Source organism: Panthera tigris, chromosome B2, assembly GCF_018350195.1.
Source record: "Panthera tigris isolate Pti1 chromosome B2, P.tigris_Pti1_mat1.1, whole genome shotgun sequence".
NCBI classification, from domain to species: Eukaryota; Metazoa; Chordata; class Mammalia; order Carnivora; family Felidae; genus Panthera; species Panthera tigris.
Window position 1 is genome coordinate 143,597,303 of NC_056664.1, and position 14,697 is coordinate 143,611,999.

At 48.4% G+C, this 14,697-nt stretch overlaps 1 protein-coding gene across 6 annotated transcripts in view; it reads right to left on the reverse strand.

Moving 5' to 3' along the window:
- The window catches only part of AGPAT4 (1-acylglycerol-3-phosphate O-acyltransferase 4), a 124,832-nt gene that overhangs the window by 83,501 nt on the left and 26,634 nt on the right, over positions 1-14,697 (reverse strand). For 3 of the 6 annotated variants that reach the window (XM_007097236.3, XM_042987480.1, XM_007097238.3), the window contains exon 2: positions 5,113-5,380. In XM_007097236.3, coding sequence (XP_007097298.1) covers positions 5,113-5,290 — 178 coding nt within the window. In that variant the 5' untranslated portion in view covers positions 5,291-5,380. Of the gene's footprint in view, positions 1-5,112; positions 5,381-9,637; positions 10,203-12,826; positions 13,072-14,697 lie in introns of those variants that run through there. The other 3 variants (XM_042987481.1, XM_042987483.1, XM_042987482.1) reach the window with 3 other exon arrangements.

The window sequence follows — 14,697 nt, forward strand, 5'->3', positions numbered from 1 at the left end:
AATCCATAGGGGCGGCGCTGAGGCACCTATCATGAGTCCTCAGAATCCCTTCACTGACCACTCTTCGAAGCCACCATCCGATCACAGAGCTGTAGCAGAGGAGAGAGCGCCAACCGTAGGCTTTTCTGCTTCTGTCCATCTACAGCCCGGCATCTGTGCCCTCCGGGGAGGTGCTCACCGCCTGGCACCTGCGAAGGATGCAGCCGGAGACCTGTGATGACAACACCCAGGTTTCGGGTCGTGGCTCCCAGCGGAGGTACTGGCAGGTCCCCCCCAGACCCACATTTCAGCAGGAGCCGAGACAGCGTGTGCAGGGTCAAGACTGGGAGCTTTGGGATTATCTGACAAAGAGCCTCTCTGACATCCTGGAGGAGAGACCACTGTGGCAAGTGAAGGGGTCAAACCTCTCCAGGACTGAAGAGTGAGAAATCAGTTTGGACTGAAATGAGAAACTCAGCCCCGCCCTCAACCAGGCTGGGGAGAGAGACATGGATCAGCCAGCTGCCAGGTTCACAGGACGTATCGTTTCTCCCAAGGTCATGTCGGAAAAGGCTACAGGGGCGCCTGGGTGGCGCAGTCGGTTAAGTGGCCGACTTCAGCTCAGGTCATGATCTCACAGTCCGTGAGTTCCAGCCCCGCGTCGGGCTCTGTGCTGACCACTCAGAGCCTGGAGCCTCTTTCGGGTTCTGTGTCTCCCTCTCTCTGACCCTCCCCCGTTCATGCTCTGTCTCTCTCTGTCTCAAAAATAAATAAATGCTAAAAAAAAAAAAAAAAAGAAAAGGTTACAGCGGCCCCTTCTTTGCTGGGTCACTCTCGCACCCATGACTCGTGCTGGCTGGGGGAAGAATCTGGTCTCTGTCTCAGGAGGATGGGGCTACCTCCCTCTCCCCATGGTCTTCGATTCACACGCATCCCCGGAATTGAATGCCTCGGGGACACACCGCTTCATGGGCGTCTCAGACCTTCCACCCTGCCTGCGTGCGCGTGCCTTTGTTGAGGCTGTTCTGAAAAGTTCCTGAGCCCCGATCCTTCCAGAGAGGATCACAGACTGACTTCTGCCAAGCTCACCAGACTGCCGATCCCTCTTCTCAGGTCACAACTCCGAAGTGACGTACACACCCCAGAGTCCATTGCCAATGTGTATTATTATTACAGCAGGAAAACTAGCGTCTGTTCCAAGGCAGGACACATGTAGGTGGTGACCGGAAGCTCGCTTCTCTCGTCATGCTCAACCACTGCCTACTACTGATTAGGTGGCCATCAACCAGGTCAGGGGAGCAGCAGGGGTGGCAAAGACAGGAGGGAACATCTTCCCAAGGGCAAAAACAAAAATCTAAACCCTTACCTAGAAAAATCTTGGAATCTTGGTCAATTCCACCCCGTTCCTTGTCTTCAAATGTGAGTTCGTGTTTTGGAGTTACCTATCCAAGGAGTTAAGTGCCACCGTGGGAGAAGTGAAGAGTCAGGCTGTAAGCAGGAAGGTAGGACATTCTCTTGTACATCTTGGCACCGTAGATGCTGGCTGCCCCCTCGCCACCGTGCGGCCTTGGCCCTGGAACTGTGCGTCAGGCAGGCATCGTGACCGTGGGCGCCTCAGTCCGGAGGAACTAAATGGCATTGCCACTGCACGGGGCTAGTGAAGAGCAGCAAGGAATTTGGCAGCGAGGCCCCGGGGCTGGGGGGGTGCGGGGTGGGGGAGAGGGAACAGGGGTGTCTCCATTTTGCTTTGGGCTCACCAAGAGTCCTTCCCTTGCTGAAACATTAAGTCATCCGTAGTCCTCCCCTGCCCCACCCCCTCTTAAAAACTCTGCCATTAACAGGTTCTTTTAATCTTTGGGGTTTTTTTTTTGTTGTGTTTTTTTTTAAACCTGCAGTGTCAGAAGGGAAGAAAAACAAGCCAGCCAATCTTGGCTACCTTTCCCTGGATATTAAAAGGCACATCCTGTGCAATGGAAAGGTAATTCAATTCTACTCCTTGCCTCGCATCTTGTCACTTTCTTCCTGCTTCTCTCCTTGCAGAAGCTGACTCCACCCTGCCCGTCCCCACTCAGCTGCCTGCCTGTCTTAGCCTTTCGTGCAGGCAAATCTAGGGGCAAGTGAGATACAACACCCCTCCCAAACCCAGCCATCTAGATTAAACATGCCTTCAAATTGTTATTCATGACGTCAGTCCTGGCCACTAGACTGAAATTCTCTGCACCGTGTGTCTTGCCAGTAACCACGCTATCTTTGCTGCATTTCGTCTCTACTTGTCATTCACATCCGTGTGGCCTTTGGCACGTGCGTTTCCCCACACCAGGGCTGCGGATTACTTCGGATTTACCTGGCACAACACCAAGCTCTTAACAAACATTTAAAGGAAAAGGGATGATGACACAGCCCTGTTGGTAAAGTGAACAGGGTGAGGGAGGGGGCCTGAGTCTCCAGGAGACAATTTATTCTGCCTTTTTTCTTAAAATATCAGTGGCCAGGGATGGCTGCTGCCGATTTTCTAAGCTTCGGACTGATTCATACGCCAGAAGGCACAATCAAACCCCACAGACAGTTTTCATCTCAACTTGGAGAGAAGAGGAGGAGGGTGAAGCCAACAGAAGGAACCTGACCGTCTCCTACTCCAGGCTGCCGAGGAACCCACGGACCGTAGCCCGTGACCTTCAACGGCCCACGGTCTGTGTGTTACACGTCCTCTGTTGTGGCTGTGAAGCACTCAGGGAATAAGGACATCTACCAGCTAGAACAAGTGAAAGGAGAACGAGAAGGAGAGTAGCTTTGCCGTGTAACACATGCCAGGGCAGCAGGGGTGAGGAATCTGCTTTGCATGGGACTCGTTATAATGAGGTGCCCCCAAGCCGGGCCCGGGATGCATTGCCCTTCTCTCCTACCACGTTCTCTTTCCCCAGGAGCCACGACTGCTCCTTCCCTTCTCTATTCACGTAGCTGTACAACGGCCCTGCTTCTATTCAGTCCAGAGCCTGCGGGAGCTTTCCTCTGGGACCGTAGGCACAGAACACCGTGGATGGATGTACTCCCAGGCCTTGTAGGGAGACTGTCTGTCCATCACACTCTGTGTGGGGAAAATGCTAGTTGTCTTGGATGGTTAGTTCCTGAGTTCCATTTGGAATTATTCTAAAATCACTCCATCAATTTGTGATGGGTAAAAAATGCACTTGCTTTCTGAATTTGTCCCCCATCTTAATTTCCACCAGAAACAAGTGGGCTAAAGCACTCTCGGAAGAATTGGACCTTATCCTGCCATAGCCTTGGGTGTCTTCCCCACCTACTACAAGCAAAATCAAGTACTCTTGGGAACTCACCTCCCGAATTCTACCTCTTTCTTCTTGACTCCAAATGAGAAACCCAATTCCGAACCACGTGCTTGACACTTGGTTGGGGTTGTGACGGTGCCAACAGGCATGGTTTCAGCTTGCAAACTGACAGATGTTGGTATCTCACAGGTGTGTGCGCGTCACGTAAATACAGGTTTCGATGCAGAGCGCAATCAGCGTTGCTTTGTTAAATTTGAGTTTTGTTTAAAGAGATGCCGATTACCGGAGTTAAAATTTTACCTTAAAATCATAAGGTACGTCTCAGACAGTGATCGCCTTCTCTTGACTATGCAAACTCTTCTCTCTTCAAACAGCTACAATTCAGCTCAGACATCTCTTACTACGGCCACTGTGCTCTGAAGAGTCGTTCCCTAAGTACCACAGACCAACGTGAGAGTAAAATGTATGACACGGAGACTTGCATTATGTACTGGGGCATCGGGTACCGCATCCAATATGCCATAGACACATGGCTTCAAGACTCTCTCTTTTCTTTTTTGAAGTTATAGCTTGCCTTTAGGATGTTATGAATATTTTCAAGACATATTTATATAAAACACACTAATAAAAGACTTAGGGGTCTAGCACTGACACCCTATCAGAAATAGTATCAGAGAGATTTGTAAGTTCTGAGTTGGTAAAAGAAATCACGGATAAGGATGTTTCTATCATTTTCTTGTCACAAGTCGGTATGTTGAGGTTTAAATTAATAACTGATTGGATCAGTAGTAATCCATTTGGATAATTGCAAGCAGCCTGTATTGTCTGGATTCAAATTCACATTTAATTGCTTCATTTAAAAGGTTTCAGGAAGACGCCAATAATTTTGGACTCTTGGTGCATCTAATATAGCTGAGATTTTTAAATTGCCTGATGTGAAAGAGCTCATATTTTTAAATATATTCACACCCATATATATAATTGGTAATGATACACTGCCTTCCGTACTCTTGAGAACAGGTACAGGTTTAAGGTCAATCAACAACAAAACTCATCTCCAGGCACTCCCAATATTCTGATTTACTTCTTTTCACTTCAGTTTTGAAATTCGGGCCAGTGGAATTAGTCACGTTTAAAATAGCTTAGTATAATCAAACACAGACACACAAACACACAAATCAGTGTCCATAAAACTGGAGAAATCTAAATAAGGCTGGTGGATTGTGTCACTGGTGGTTTTCTTGTTGGGATATTATACTGTAGTTATGCAAGAAGTTATTTCTCACTAGGGAAAACTGCCTGGAGGGTATAGGGGAGCTCTCTGTGTCATTTCTTACAACCCCAGGTACATCTACAATTATCTCAAAATAAAAAGTTAAAGATGCAGGGCAAAAGAACAATACGTTACATCGCCGTTTCGCTGTTAAAACTATTATGGATCCAAACATATCCACGGAGACCCACCTGCATACACACATCAGAGCCATAAATCCGTAAAGATCTCAGTACACAAAATAATGCCATTTCCATAAGGGCAACTAAGAAATCGTTAACACTGGTTGCTGCTGAGGAGGAAAATGAACACACAGACAGAATGTAGATTTACTTTCCACAGGCTACCCTCTGCGCCTGTTGAGCTGAACCGTGGGCTATTGGCATCACTCGGTCAAAAATTAGCTTTTGAAGAGTGAGGACAAAGCAGACATTCCCAACCTAAAACAAAGGAACGGACACAAAAGAACAAAAAGCAGCTTGGGCCGCCGGGCAAGCCCGGGGAGCCGCTCCAAGCCCTGTCTCCGACACCCCGCAGCGGTGAGGATACAAACAGAATAAACGAGACTCTTACGGCTGGAGACGCAGTAGGACAGTCTGCAGTTGATCCTCCTGAAGAGCTGCTTGTTAATTGGCCAGAGAAGGAGGGTGAAGAGCTGAACGGTGTTGATTATTAGCCCCGAGGCGATAAATACGTAACAGAAGACGAGGTGGCACAGGAACTGAGACTTCAGCAACCCGAGGAGGTCCATGGCGCGGGGTTGCGTTGTTGATTCAGGCAAATAAATACTCGCAGGAGAATATTTCCAGAGGGAACCAAGGTCCGCCACCCAGGAAAGTGTCTAGAACACAAACCAGTGTTACACGTTACAAAAAAATAAGACGTGCTTTCAGAGTCGGGGGGGGGGGGGGGAGAAAACCCTCTTAAAATAGACTCTTACGATGAAACACTTTGTACACGAGTTGGTTTCTTTTTATTCGGCAGTCACGTGGCGCTTACTTATGTCAGGCCGGGTTTCAGCCCTTTAAAAGTTAATAGTTCCTCTCATTGCCCTAACACCCCGTGAGGCTGGGACTGTTAGCACAGAGGAGGGGACCGAGGTCCCGGGAGGGTAAGCAGCCCGGCCGCGGTTCCACGGCTTCTACGGCTGCCAGCTTCACAGGTGGCCGAGCTGGCTCGAGTCCTGCGGCTCGGCCGCTGTGCGAGCTCCTGTCTTTGGTGATCACAGCAGAGGCTGTGTTTCCGGGTGTCCCCTCCTGCTGCCACCTCTGCCTGAACACCCTCCCCCCGCCCACTTCTCTTCCTCCAGATCCTGCCTGCTCCAACGTCCCTTCTGGCAAGCTGGCCCACGTGACGTTAGGGATACCCCTGGGGTGGCCTCTGCCTGCCGAAGCACCTGTCCCAGTGTGTCCCTGGAGGACACCCTCTGCTCTTCCCCCTTCCCCCACTGCACCGTCACTGCTCCCAAGTACACGGTTCTCCTGAAGATCATCATTTTCTCTCCAGTGACTGGAACAGTCATCGGCACATAGCTGGAGCTTAATTTTTTTAAAAAAGTTTATTTACTTATATTGAGAGAGAGGGAGTGCACAAGCAGGGGCGGGGCAGAGAGAGAGGGAGAGAGAGAGAATCCCAAGCAGGCTCTGCACTGCCAGCACAGAGCCCAACGTGGGGCTTGAACTCATGAACCACAAGATCATGACCTGAGCTGAAGTCGGACACTTAACTGGCTGAGCCACCCAGGCGCCCCTCGGGGAGCTTAATTTAAAAAAAATGTGGAATGATTTAATGAAGGTAGACAAGGAATGGGCTTTGAGATATCAGTAAACACAAACGACCAAGTATGAAGGCAAGAGAACCACGCCCACCACACCCCTGACACACACACACACACACACACACACACACACACACACACAATTTCTAAAATCAGAAAGAAACTCAAATAGCAGCCAGACTCATGGCCTGGTAATCAGTCTCCGACCCCAAAATGGAATAATGATATGACTTTACAGTGTGGCAAAAAAAGCCTTTGAGGGCAAGCGTGAAGGCAGGAGTTTCAAATACTCTGGTGGCAAAAGGAAGAAAGCTGAGGCAGTCACGCACAGCAGCCTGGTTCTCCTGGAAGCAGGATCTCACTGCAAACTTCTCTAGAAGCAGCCCAAACTTAGCATAAACCCTCCAACAGTAATAGTGGAGAGATCAGTCTTTGTTAATAACACCAAAAAATCTACATAATAGTTTCACATCTATTATATCATTCTAAGCTTCCCATGAATCTAATGAGAAGAGTATTATTATTATCCCATTCTTCAGAATAAGAAACTGAGATGACTCACAGGTTGGGTGACTTGCCTAAGGTTGTCACAGCCCATAACTAATCATAGGTCTCTGTCTTATCTCCAAGTTCTTTCTTGTGCACCTGCCTGGGCTGCTTTGTTCCCGGGGTGGGAGCTGGGGAGCTCTCTTGGGCTTTGCGGAGCAGCTCAGAGATGACCCCAAAGGCAAAAACGAGCGCAGCCTTCAGTGGAGTTCAAAATCACAAGCTATATTCAGAGTGGGGAATGGGACTTGCTTCTGGTCACCCAGACTGGTTTCGAAGATGGCCGTGGGCAGCAGGACAGACATAAGGTGTGTTCCTCTAGAACATTTACACTTGTTTAGATGATCTGGAAGGTACACGGTACTCCCGCATGGTTTCCATATGTTTCTGGTAGGGGGAAGTGGAAAGTAACGTTGGGGCTGATTTCTCTGGAGTCAGCTGAGACACCCGACCACCCCAGAAGCCCTGCTCTCTGGCACAAAGCCAAGGGTCTGCAGGGACTGATTGATGCATCATGTCTCTGACCTTTCCCAGGTGGCTTTTCCCACAAACATCTCCAGGTTGTCAAACTCCTTAAGACACACTTGGTTCCAACACACTCAGTCTCTCTCTAGTGAGCAGGCATTAAGCTGGCAGCCCCCTTTCAATGCACTTGACTTTTAGGAGCCACATAAAGAGGAGTGATGTACGTTGGTTTACAGTGTGGCAGCAGTTACAGGATGATGTTGAATATTCATGCGCTTTATTCACTGTCCCTAGATGAGCCACTAAAAGCTTCCAGACAATCTGGCCAAAAGAAGTAGGATTCTTCCCTAGGTTTCTACGATCTAGTACGTGTGAAGTATTTTGCAAATCCTTTGCTATGCTGACTTGACACTAAGAAAAGGAAGATAATGGACTTTGGAAACGCAGGGAATTAAATGCTGCCTTCCTCGACTTCCAGTCAATAGTAGGACATTACAAAGAACATGGAAGATTTTTTTTCCTTGTAGAAGACCAGGGACCACCATGCCCTCAAGTAAAACCTTCGCTAGTACCGCACGAAGCAGGAGTCTATGTAATACTGGTGATGTTTAAGGGGGAATCACAGGCAGGCGGGCCTTGGTTGCTTTGGTTTTGCACACACTTCCTCAAATTCTCTTCCTAGACTAGTGTGGTGGCCGAGCGTGGGCTTGGGTCCAATTGTCTGGGTTGGAACCTCTGCTGTACCTCTTACTGGTCATGTGCCTTCAGGTAAAGTAACCCTTCTGAATCTCAGTTTCTCTATCTGTAAACAGGGATCAAAATTCCAAGGAGACTATTGTTTTTCTTTCTTTCTTTTTTTTTAACCTAAACCGATTCTCAAATTTATAGGCAAGAGCAAAATAAAAGACTAGCCAAGGAACTGCCTGAAGAAGAACAAGGCTGGCAGGTGCCATGAGTTTGTTAAACAATTTGACTGACTTAGTCTCAGAGCTGATTAGTAATAAAGAGACACAAGGCTAAATCATTTAAGGAGGTAATCTGTTGGGTAAATATGTGTTGTGTGTCTTAAGTTTATTCCAGATGGAAGTTTGGGGGGCCACCCTACCCATACTGAATAAGGAACAGCTTTTTTTGAATGTGGTCATCAGCCAATTCGGTGCCCCACTGAGGAGAGATGATAGAAATATCTGACCAGTGGTGAAAGCAGTTAAAAATACTTTGCCTACTTCCCTTTCAGATGCGTGACTACCTAGAACGTTAGGGGAAGAAACTTTCCAGCAAATTCACTTCAGCAGCTTATACGAAGCAAGGAAATGACAAAGAATTTTATTTCACAGACTGTCAGAACAAGTAATTTATGGAGTTTGTAAATCAACAAATAACCATGAAGCTGTTTCTCTGTCATATTGCTGTGAGCAAAGATATTTCTTATCATCAAGGGCAATGATGAAGAACCTATGTGCCTGAAAGCCCAAACGAGATGCTGCCATGGTCTGGTTGGGATTCTTGCACAGGGCAGAGTGTGGACGGCACATCAGGGGCTCCCAAGTGGCCTTTAACCCAGTCCGTGGGCCCCTCCCTGGCACTCACCCACAGGCCCCGAGAGCTGACTCCAGGCTCGTGAGGTACAGCCCCTTCCATCATGTTCATGAAGGTAAATCCAGCCCAGGTCATCTTTGAGGAGGGGACAGAGGGGAGAGGTGACATGACTGGGGCTTGGCGCACAAGCTGGCTGTGCTGAGAACAGGAGCAGGGGTCTTGCCAGATATTGAAGCCCAGACCAGTCACAACCCAGGGAATGCAGGTAACACGTAGGAGGGATTGCCGGAACAAGAAAACATTTTTTTAAAGTTTTATTTATTTATTTTGAGAGACAGAGAGACGGTGAGTGCGAGCAGGGGAGGGGCAAAGAGGGAGGGAGAGAGAGAGAGGGAGAGAGAAGGAGAGAGTGGGAGACGGAGAATCCCAAGCAGACTCCACACTCAGCACAGAGCCCAACCTGGGGCTCAATGTCAAGAACTGTGAGATCATGACCTGAGCCGAAATCTAGAGTCGTCCGCTTAACTGCCTGAGCCACCCAGGTGCCCCTGAAACATGAAGACATTTTAAAGAGAAATCGTAGAGAACAGGGAAAAATGCCAGAAAACCCAACCTGTATACATTATTTGGATTTTTCAGAAGGTAGAGTCCGACCCATCACCTGAAAATTCCTGAACCAGCATTGTAAACACAGACAGAAAGCTCCTGTCACCAGAAATCGAGGTTCAAGGAGGATAATAGGTTCAAGGAGGACAGTTTACTCCAAATTACCTTCATTTCCCAGCTACTGATGTTTAGCAGAGTTTGAACTTAACTCATCATTTGAAAAAGTCTCTGGCAGTCCTTGAGGGCACATTGTTGCCCACGAGTCTGTTAAATCGGCTCACAGCTGTTTGAAAAAGCTGCCATTAATGTTGGAGGAGGCCTCTTATTCAATGGAAGGAATCTCCTGAAGTGCCACTGGGAAGTAAAGAAGCTGTTCATCCAAGGAAGGGAGAGACCTGGGGTCATACACATGGGGGACGTTGAGCGACCATGAACCAATTGTGTAACAGAGGCATTAAACGAGCTGGTATAGGCCCTTGAAGAATATGAGAAGACACTGAGTGAAAAACGGTAACAAAGAAGCATGATTCAGATTTGTAAAATAATAATGTGTATATTTATATCATTCACATCTCTGTCTATTTCTATATTCATGGCTGTCTATTAATAGTGGCTAATTTTGGGTGGAAGAATTCTGGCGGTTTCTTTTCTCCTGTTTTATTACTCTTTTCTTAGAATGAGATGAGCTCTTCCTCCTCTGGACAGAAGAAGGGACCCGATCCCGGCCTGCATTGCGGTTCCTTGTGGTCAGATGACGGAGCCCGTGTGATGCAGAAGGGGAGACAGCCCAGGTCGTCGAGGCAGAACAAGTGTGCTGCCTACAGACCTGATGAGAAGGACACGCCCCCTGTCAGGAGGGCGCCAAGGTGAGAATCCAGGCTCTGACCGTGTGGAGGCTGGATGCCACCCTGCATCCCAGCACAGGTGCCTGGGAGGAAGTTGGGAACAGGGAAGGTTAAGGGGCCGTTGCGAGTCCGGCAGCTCTGGCTAGAAATCCAGGCTCAGCCCATCGGCAGCTACGGAAGTTCCTTCCGTGTCTGTGAAATCAGAGCAATACCTTCAACACCAGGCGGCCGTGGGGCTCAGATAATAACGCATTTGAAACACTTTCCGGAATGCCTGCCACACAGGCGGCGCCCAAATAGTGGGAGATTTTTCTTCTCGTGGCAAGAAAATAAAGAGGCAAAGGGGCGCAGCTAAGCAATGTGATTTTAGCATTTCTGGGAAAGCAGAGAGATAGAAATCGACTTAGTTTCCCTTCTCACTACGTATCTAAAGCCTGACATTTTCCTGAATTTACCTCCAAGCGTGTGAAAACATTTCCTCCCCCGTTTGTTTTCATTGTAACCTCTACTTTTCCGACGGTGACTCAGAGACGGGAAACGATGCGTTCACGAGAGCTCGCGGCTCTTCACCTTCTTCACTGAGGAATAATCTTCCCAAGTGTGGAGTTGGAGAAGCGGACCCCAGAAGGAAGGCAGTCCGAGCCGGGCCGTGCTTTCGGGGACGCTGCATTTCCCACGCAGCATTCCCAGCAAGGAACTGAGCAGACACCGAGGAGAGGAGCGGCCGTGCGCCCCAGCAGCCAAGCGCACCCTAGAAGCCACGCGCACCCCAGCAGCCCTGCACAACAACCCCCCCCAGCAGCCCTGCACACCCAGCAGCCACGTGTACCCCAGCAGCCCTGTGCACCCCAGCAGCTGCGTGCACCCCAGCAGCCGAGGGCACCCCAGCAGCCCTGCGCACCCCAGCAGCCCTGTGCACCCCAGCAGCCGCATACACCCCAGCAGCCAAGGGCACCCCAGCAGCCCTGCACACCCCAGCAGCCGAGGGCACCCCGGCAGCCCTGCACAACAACCCCCCCCAGCAGCCAGGCGCACCCCAGCAGCCCTGCCAGCCACGTGCACCCCAGCAGCCGAGGGCACCCCAGCAGCCCTGTGCACCCCAGCAGCTGCATGCACCCCAGCAGCCGAGGGCACCCCAGTAGCCCTGCACACCCAGCAGCCCTGTGCACCCCAGCAGCCAAGGCACCCCAGCAGCCAAGTCACCCCAGCAGCCGCGTGCACCCCAGCAGCCCTGCGCACCCCAGCCCAGCACACCCCAGCAGCCGCATGCACCCCAGCAGCCACGCGCACCCCAGCAGCCGTGCGCACCCCAGCAGCCCTGCACACCCCAGCAGCCCTGAGCACCCCAGCAGCCGAGCGGGGCCCCGCGGGGCTCCTGAGCCACTTCAGCTCGGTCAAGCAGATGGCGCCACACGTTGCCCAGCCTCGGGCAGTGGAAACATAAGCAAATAAAGAAAGCTCGGAATGTCCCCAGGAGAGAATTCAAACTGCATCCTCCTCTAAGTACGCACAGAGAGCTTCGAGGGAAAGCATTCGAATAAGGCGACAGATAGAAGAGACTTCGTGAAGACTTAGGTCCTCTGCCTTCCTCACTACTCTGAAACCATTAAATAAGCACGACCTTCAGGCTCAGGCAGGAAGAGAGAAGGAGGCTGAAACGGGTTTAAGTCCTTCAGTAGCTTGTTTCTCGGGGTTTGGCTTGTTTGTCACACTTATTACAGCGCCGAGCCAGGGCAGGGTTTTAGAAGAAGCAAAATGTTCCTCCAAAGAAATCAGTCCAAGTGGAATTGCTAAAATAATACCCGTGACCAATGTAGTATCATCACTGAAATCAAAACAACCCCTCATTGTAGGCTCTTTTAACTCCAAGCACCAGAACAGGTCACAAAGCAGAAAGAAGATACGAGAAATGCAAATACTAAACAAACAGAACCTTTTTTTTTTTTTTTACATTCCAAACTAAAATAATAATACATTCTGAAAGACTTGAAGGGAAGTGGGACTCTCACCCTCCTTGTGAGAACAACCGCTCAGTCTTTTTAGAAAAGCAACTTGACACGCGTACAAAGCCCTGAAACGTCTTCGTACCGCTCAATCTCGTAACCAACTTCTGGGAAACACTCTTAAGGACAAAATTAACTTTTAGACTATTCTCTCTGCCTGAAGATGTTCAGCAAGCATTATTTATAAGCACCTAAAATTAGAAACTGCTTACATTTCCACATGTGGAAACAATTAAGTGAATTATGGCAAACCCACACAATTTAAGTATCACTGTAATAGGTTTATAGTGAAATGGATACATTTTCAATGTATTAAGAGCTAAAGGACCCCGAATCATATCTATACATACACATATATAAATAATAATCACATTAAAATCAAGTATAGAAAACGTACTGGAAGCCAAGAACGCCTTACGAAAACACTAACAGTTATTTGTTATATACACACACACACACACACACACACACACACACACATCCCACACTTAGACACGTCAGCCAACCTGGAGTCTGTTGGGATGGCCTCACTACTGCTTTAGCATTTTTTTCCTTAGGAAGACAGTGAGTAGGCGAGCTCCAAGATCTTTGACAGACAGAACAGTCTCTGATTCTAATACAGGAAATGTATGTCCTCACAACTCAGGTTTTCCGGTCATTTCAGTGGGGTCTCCTCAAGAGTGATTAAGGAGATCCTTCTCTCTTCCTCAGCTCCCATGTACAGAGAGGGCTCTCAAAGGGGCATGGTCAACTGGATGGAAAGAAAAAGAAAACTTAAGGGTTGGTGGAGAGTAACACAGACTAACGTGCAGCTAGCTGGTGAATTTTGTCTCTGGACCAGTATTTTCGGTCGGTAGAGCACAGAATGCCCGGGGCCAGTGGTGGTGGCCCTGGAGGAAAGGGACACGGATGTAGTCCCAGGGGGAAACGAGTGAGGTATGTTCTGCTCTTGGAACATTCAGATTCTGCGTGCCCCGTGAGGGTGAATGAATTTAGCAGAAATCTCCAAAAGGGCATCGACTACCTTGTGGAAGCCTGAGGCTTCCACTTAGGGCTTAGTCCTGACAAACAAGGATAAATTTAGTTTTTGGATTCCTGCGCGTTAGACTGGCCCAAGGCCCAAAACAAAACAGGAGAGAAAGTGTTCTAGACTGAATTTAACTGTCTCTGGGACCATCTGTAACTAAAATACTCCTCAATTAACAAAATGATCCCCATCGAATGGTTTTGCAGAGAAGCCTACTAAAATTAGCTTATGTTAAAATTTTATGGACCAGTCCTCTGTCCAATATCCCTGTACCGTACATGATGTCCATTAAAACAAACCAAGTTCCGAAGGAGTCATAAATCATACTCAAGGTTTTCATTACGTCCTCTAATAAATAACACCGAGCCTTTCTCCAAAGTCTAATTTTAGGATGATAAAAACTTAGGTCTATAGAAAATTGAGGCTTCTGAGTTTATATTTAATAGTTGATTCTGAGTAGCTTGTAAGAGCAAAACACATTCTGAAGAGCTTTTCTGTCCAATCCAAGGAAACCAAGACTCCGAGATAAACACCGATGGATACCCTAGGTACCTTTTTATGAGAAAAGAACAAAGATAGAAGGAAATTTAATTAGATATTCTCTAAGGCCTTTTGTAGCAGTAATGACTACAAGATTAAAATGTCCAGAGTTAAACATGAGATTTTCTGAGTAGTAATCAGCGCAGTGAGGATCAGCACACTGAATGTTTCACACACATTATCTCAGTCACCGTCACAAAAGCCTACCATGGAAGGTATTATTATCCCCATTTTATAGATGAGGAAACAGGGATTTAGCTAGCCTAAGCAGTTAGACTATGCAAAGGTCAAAGAGTGAATAAATGTCTAAAATCCAAACTCGTGCCCTGAGTGATATTATGCTGCTTTGACACAGCTGAGGTAGCTGGACTGCACATGAACTTGGGCCTTCATAGCACCATTCCATATTTTCAATTCATGGTCCCATTTCTAACACTGGGGAGATCATGAGTTTTGAGCTACTGCCCCGCCAGTCGGTCCTGCCCAGCCCTCAGGAACACCCTCCTTCCAGAACAATGCCTGCCATTTCTACACCCCAATCCAGCTCTCTCACGGTCACAGGGTACGGGGGGCCATGACTTCACGGCGTTTGGGCAGTCCGAGGAGCTAGCTGCTGGGTTGCATTTCCAGCAACCAAGAATGTGTGAACTATTTTACTAGGTACTCTGTGGAAAATGCATTGTGAAATTATGTTCCAGTTCTGGAAGTTTCCCCAAGATCCAGTATCATGAAACCAAAAACTGAAATGGAATGGGGGAACACTAATCTTCCCATTCAGGAAACATGGACATTTCTGCTTTAAATAAGAAT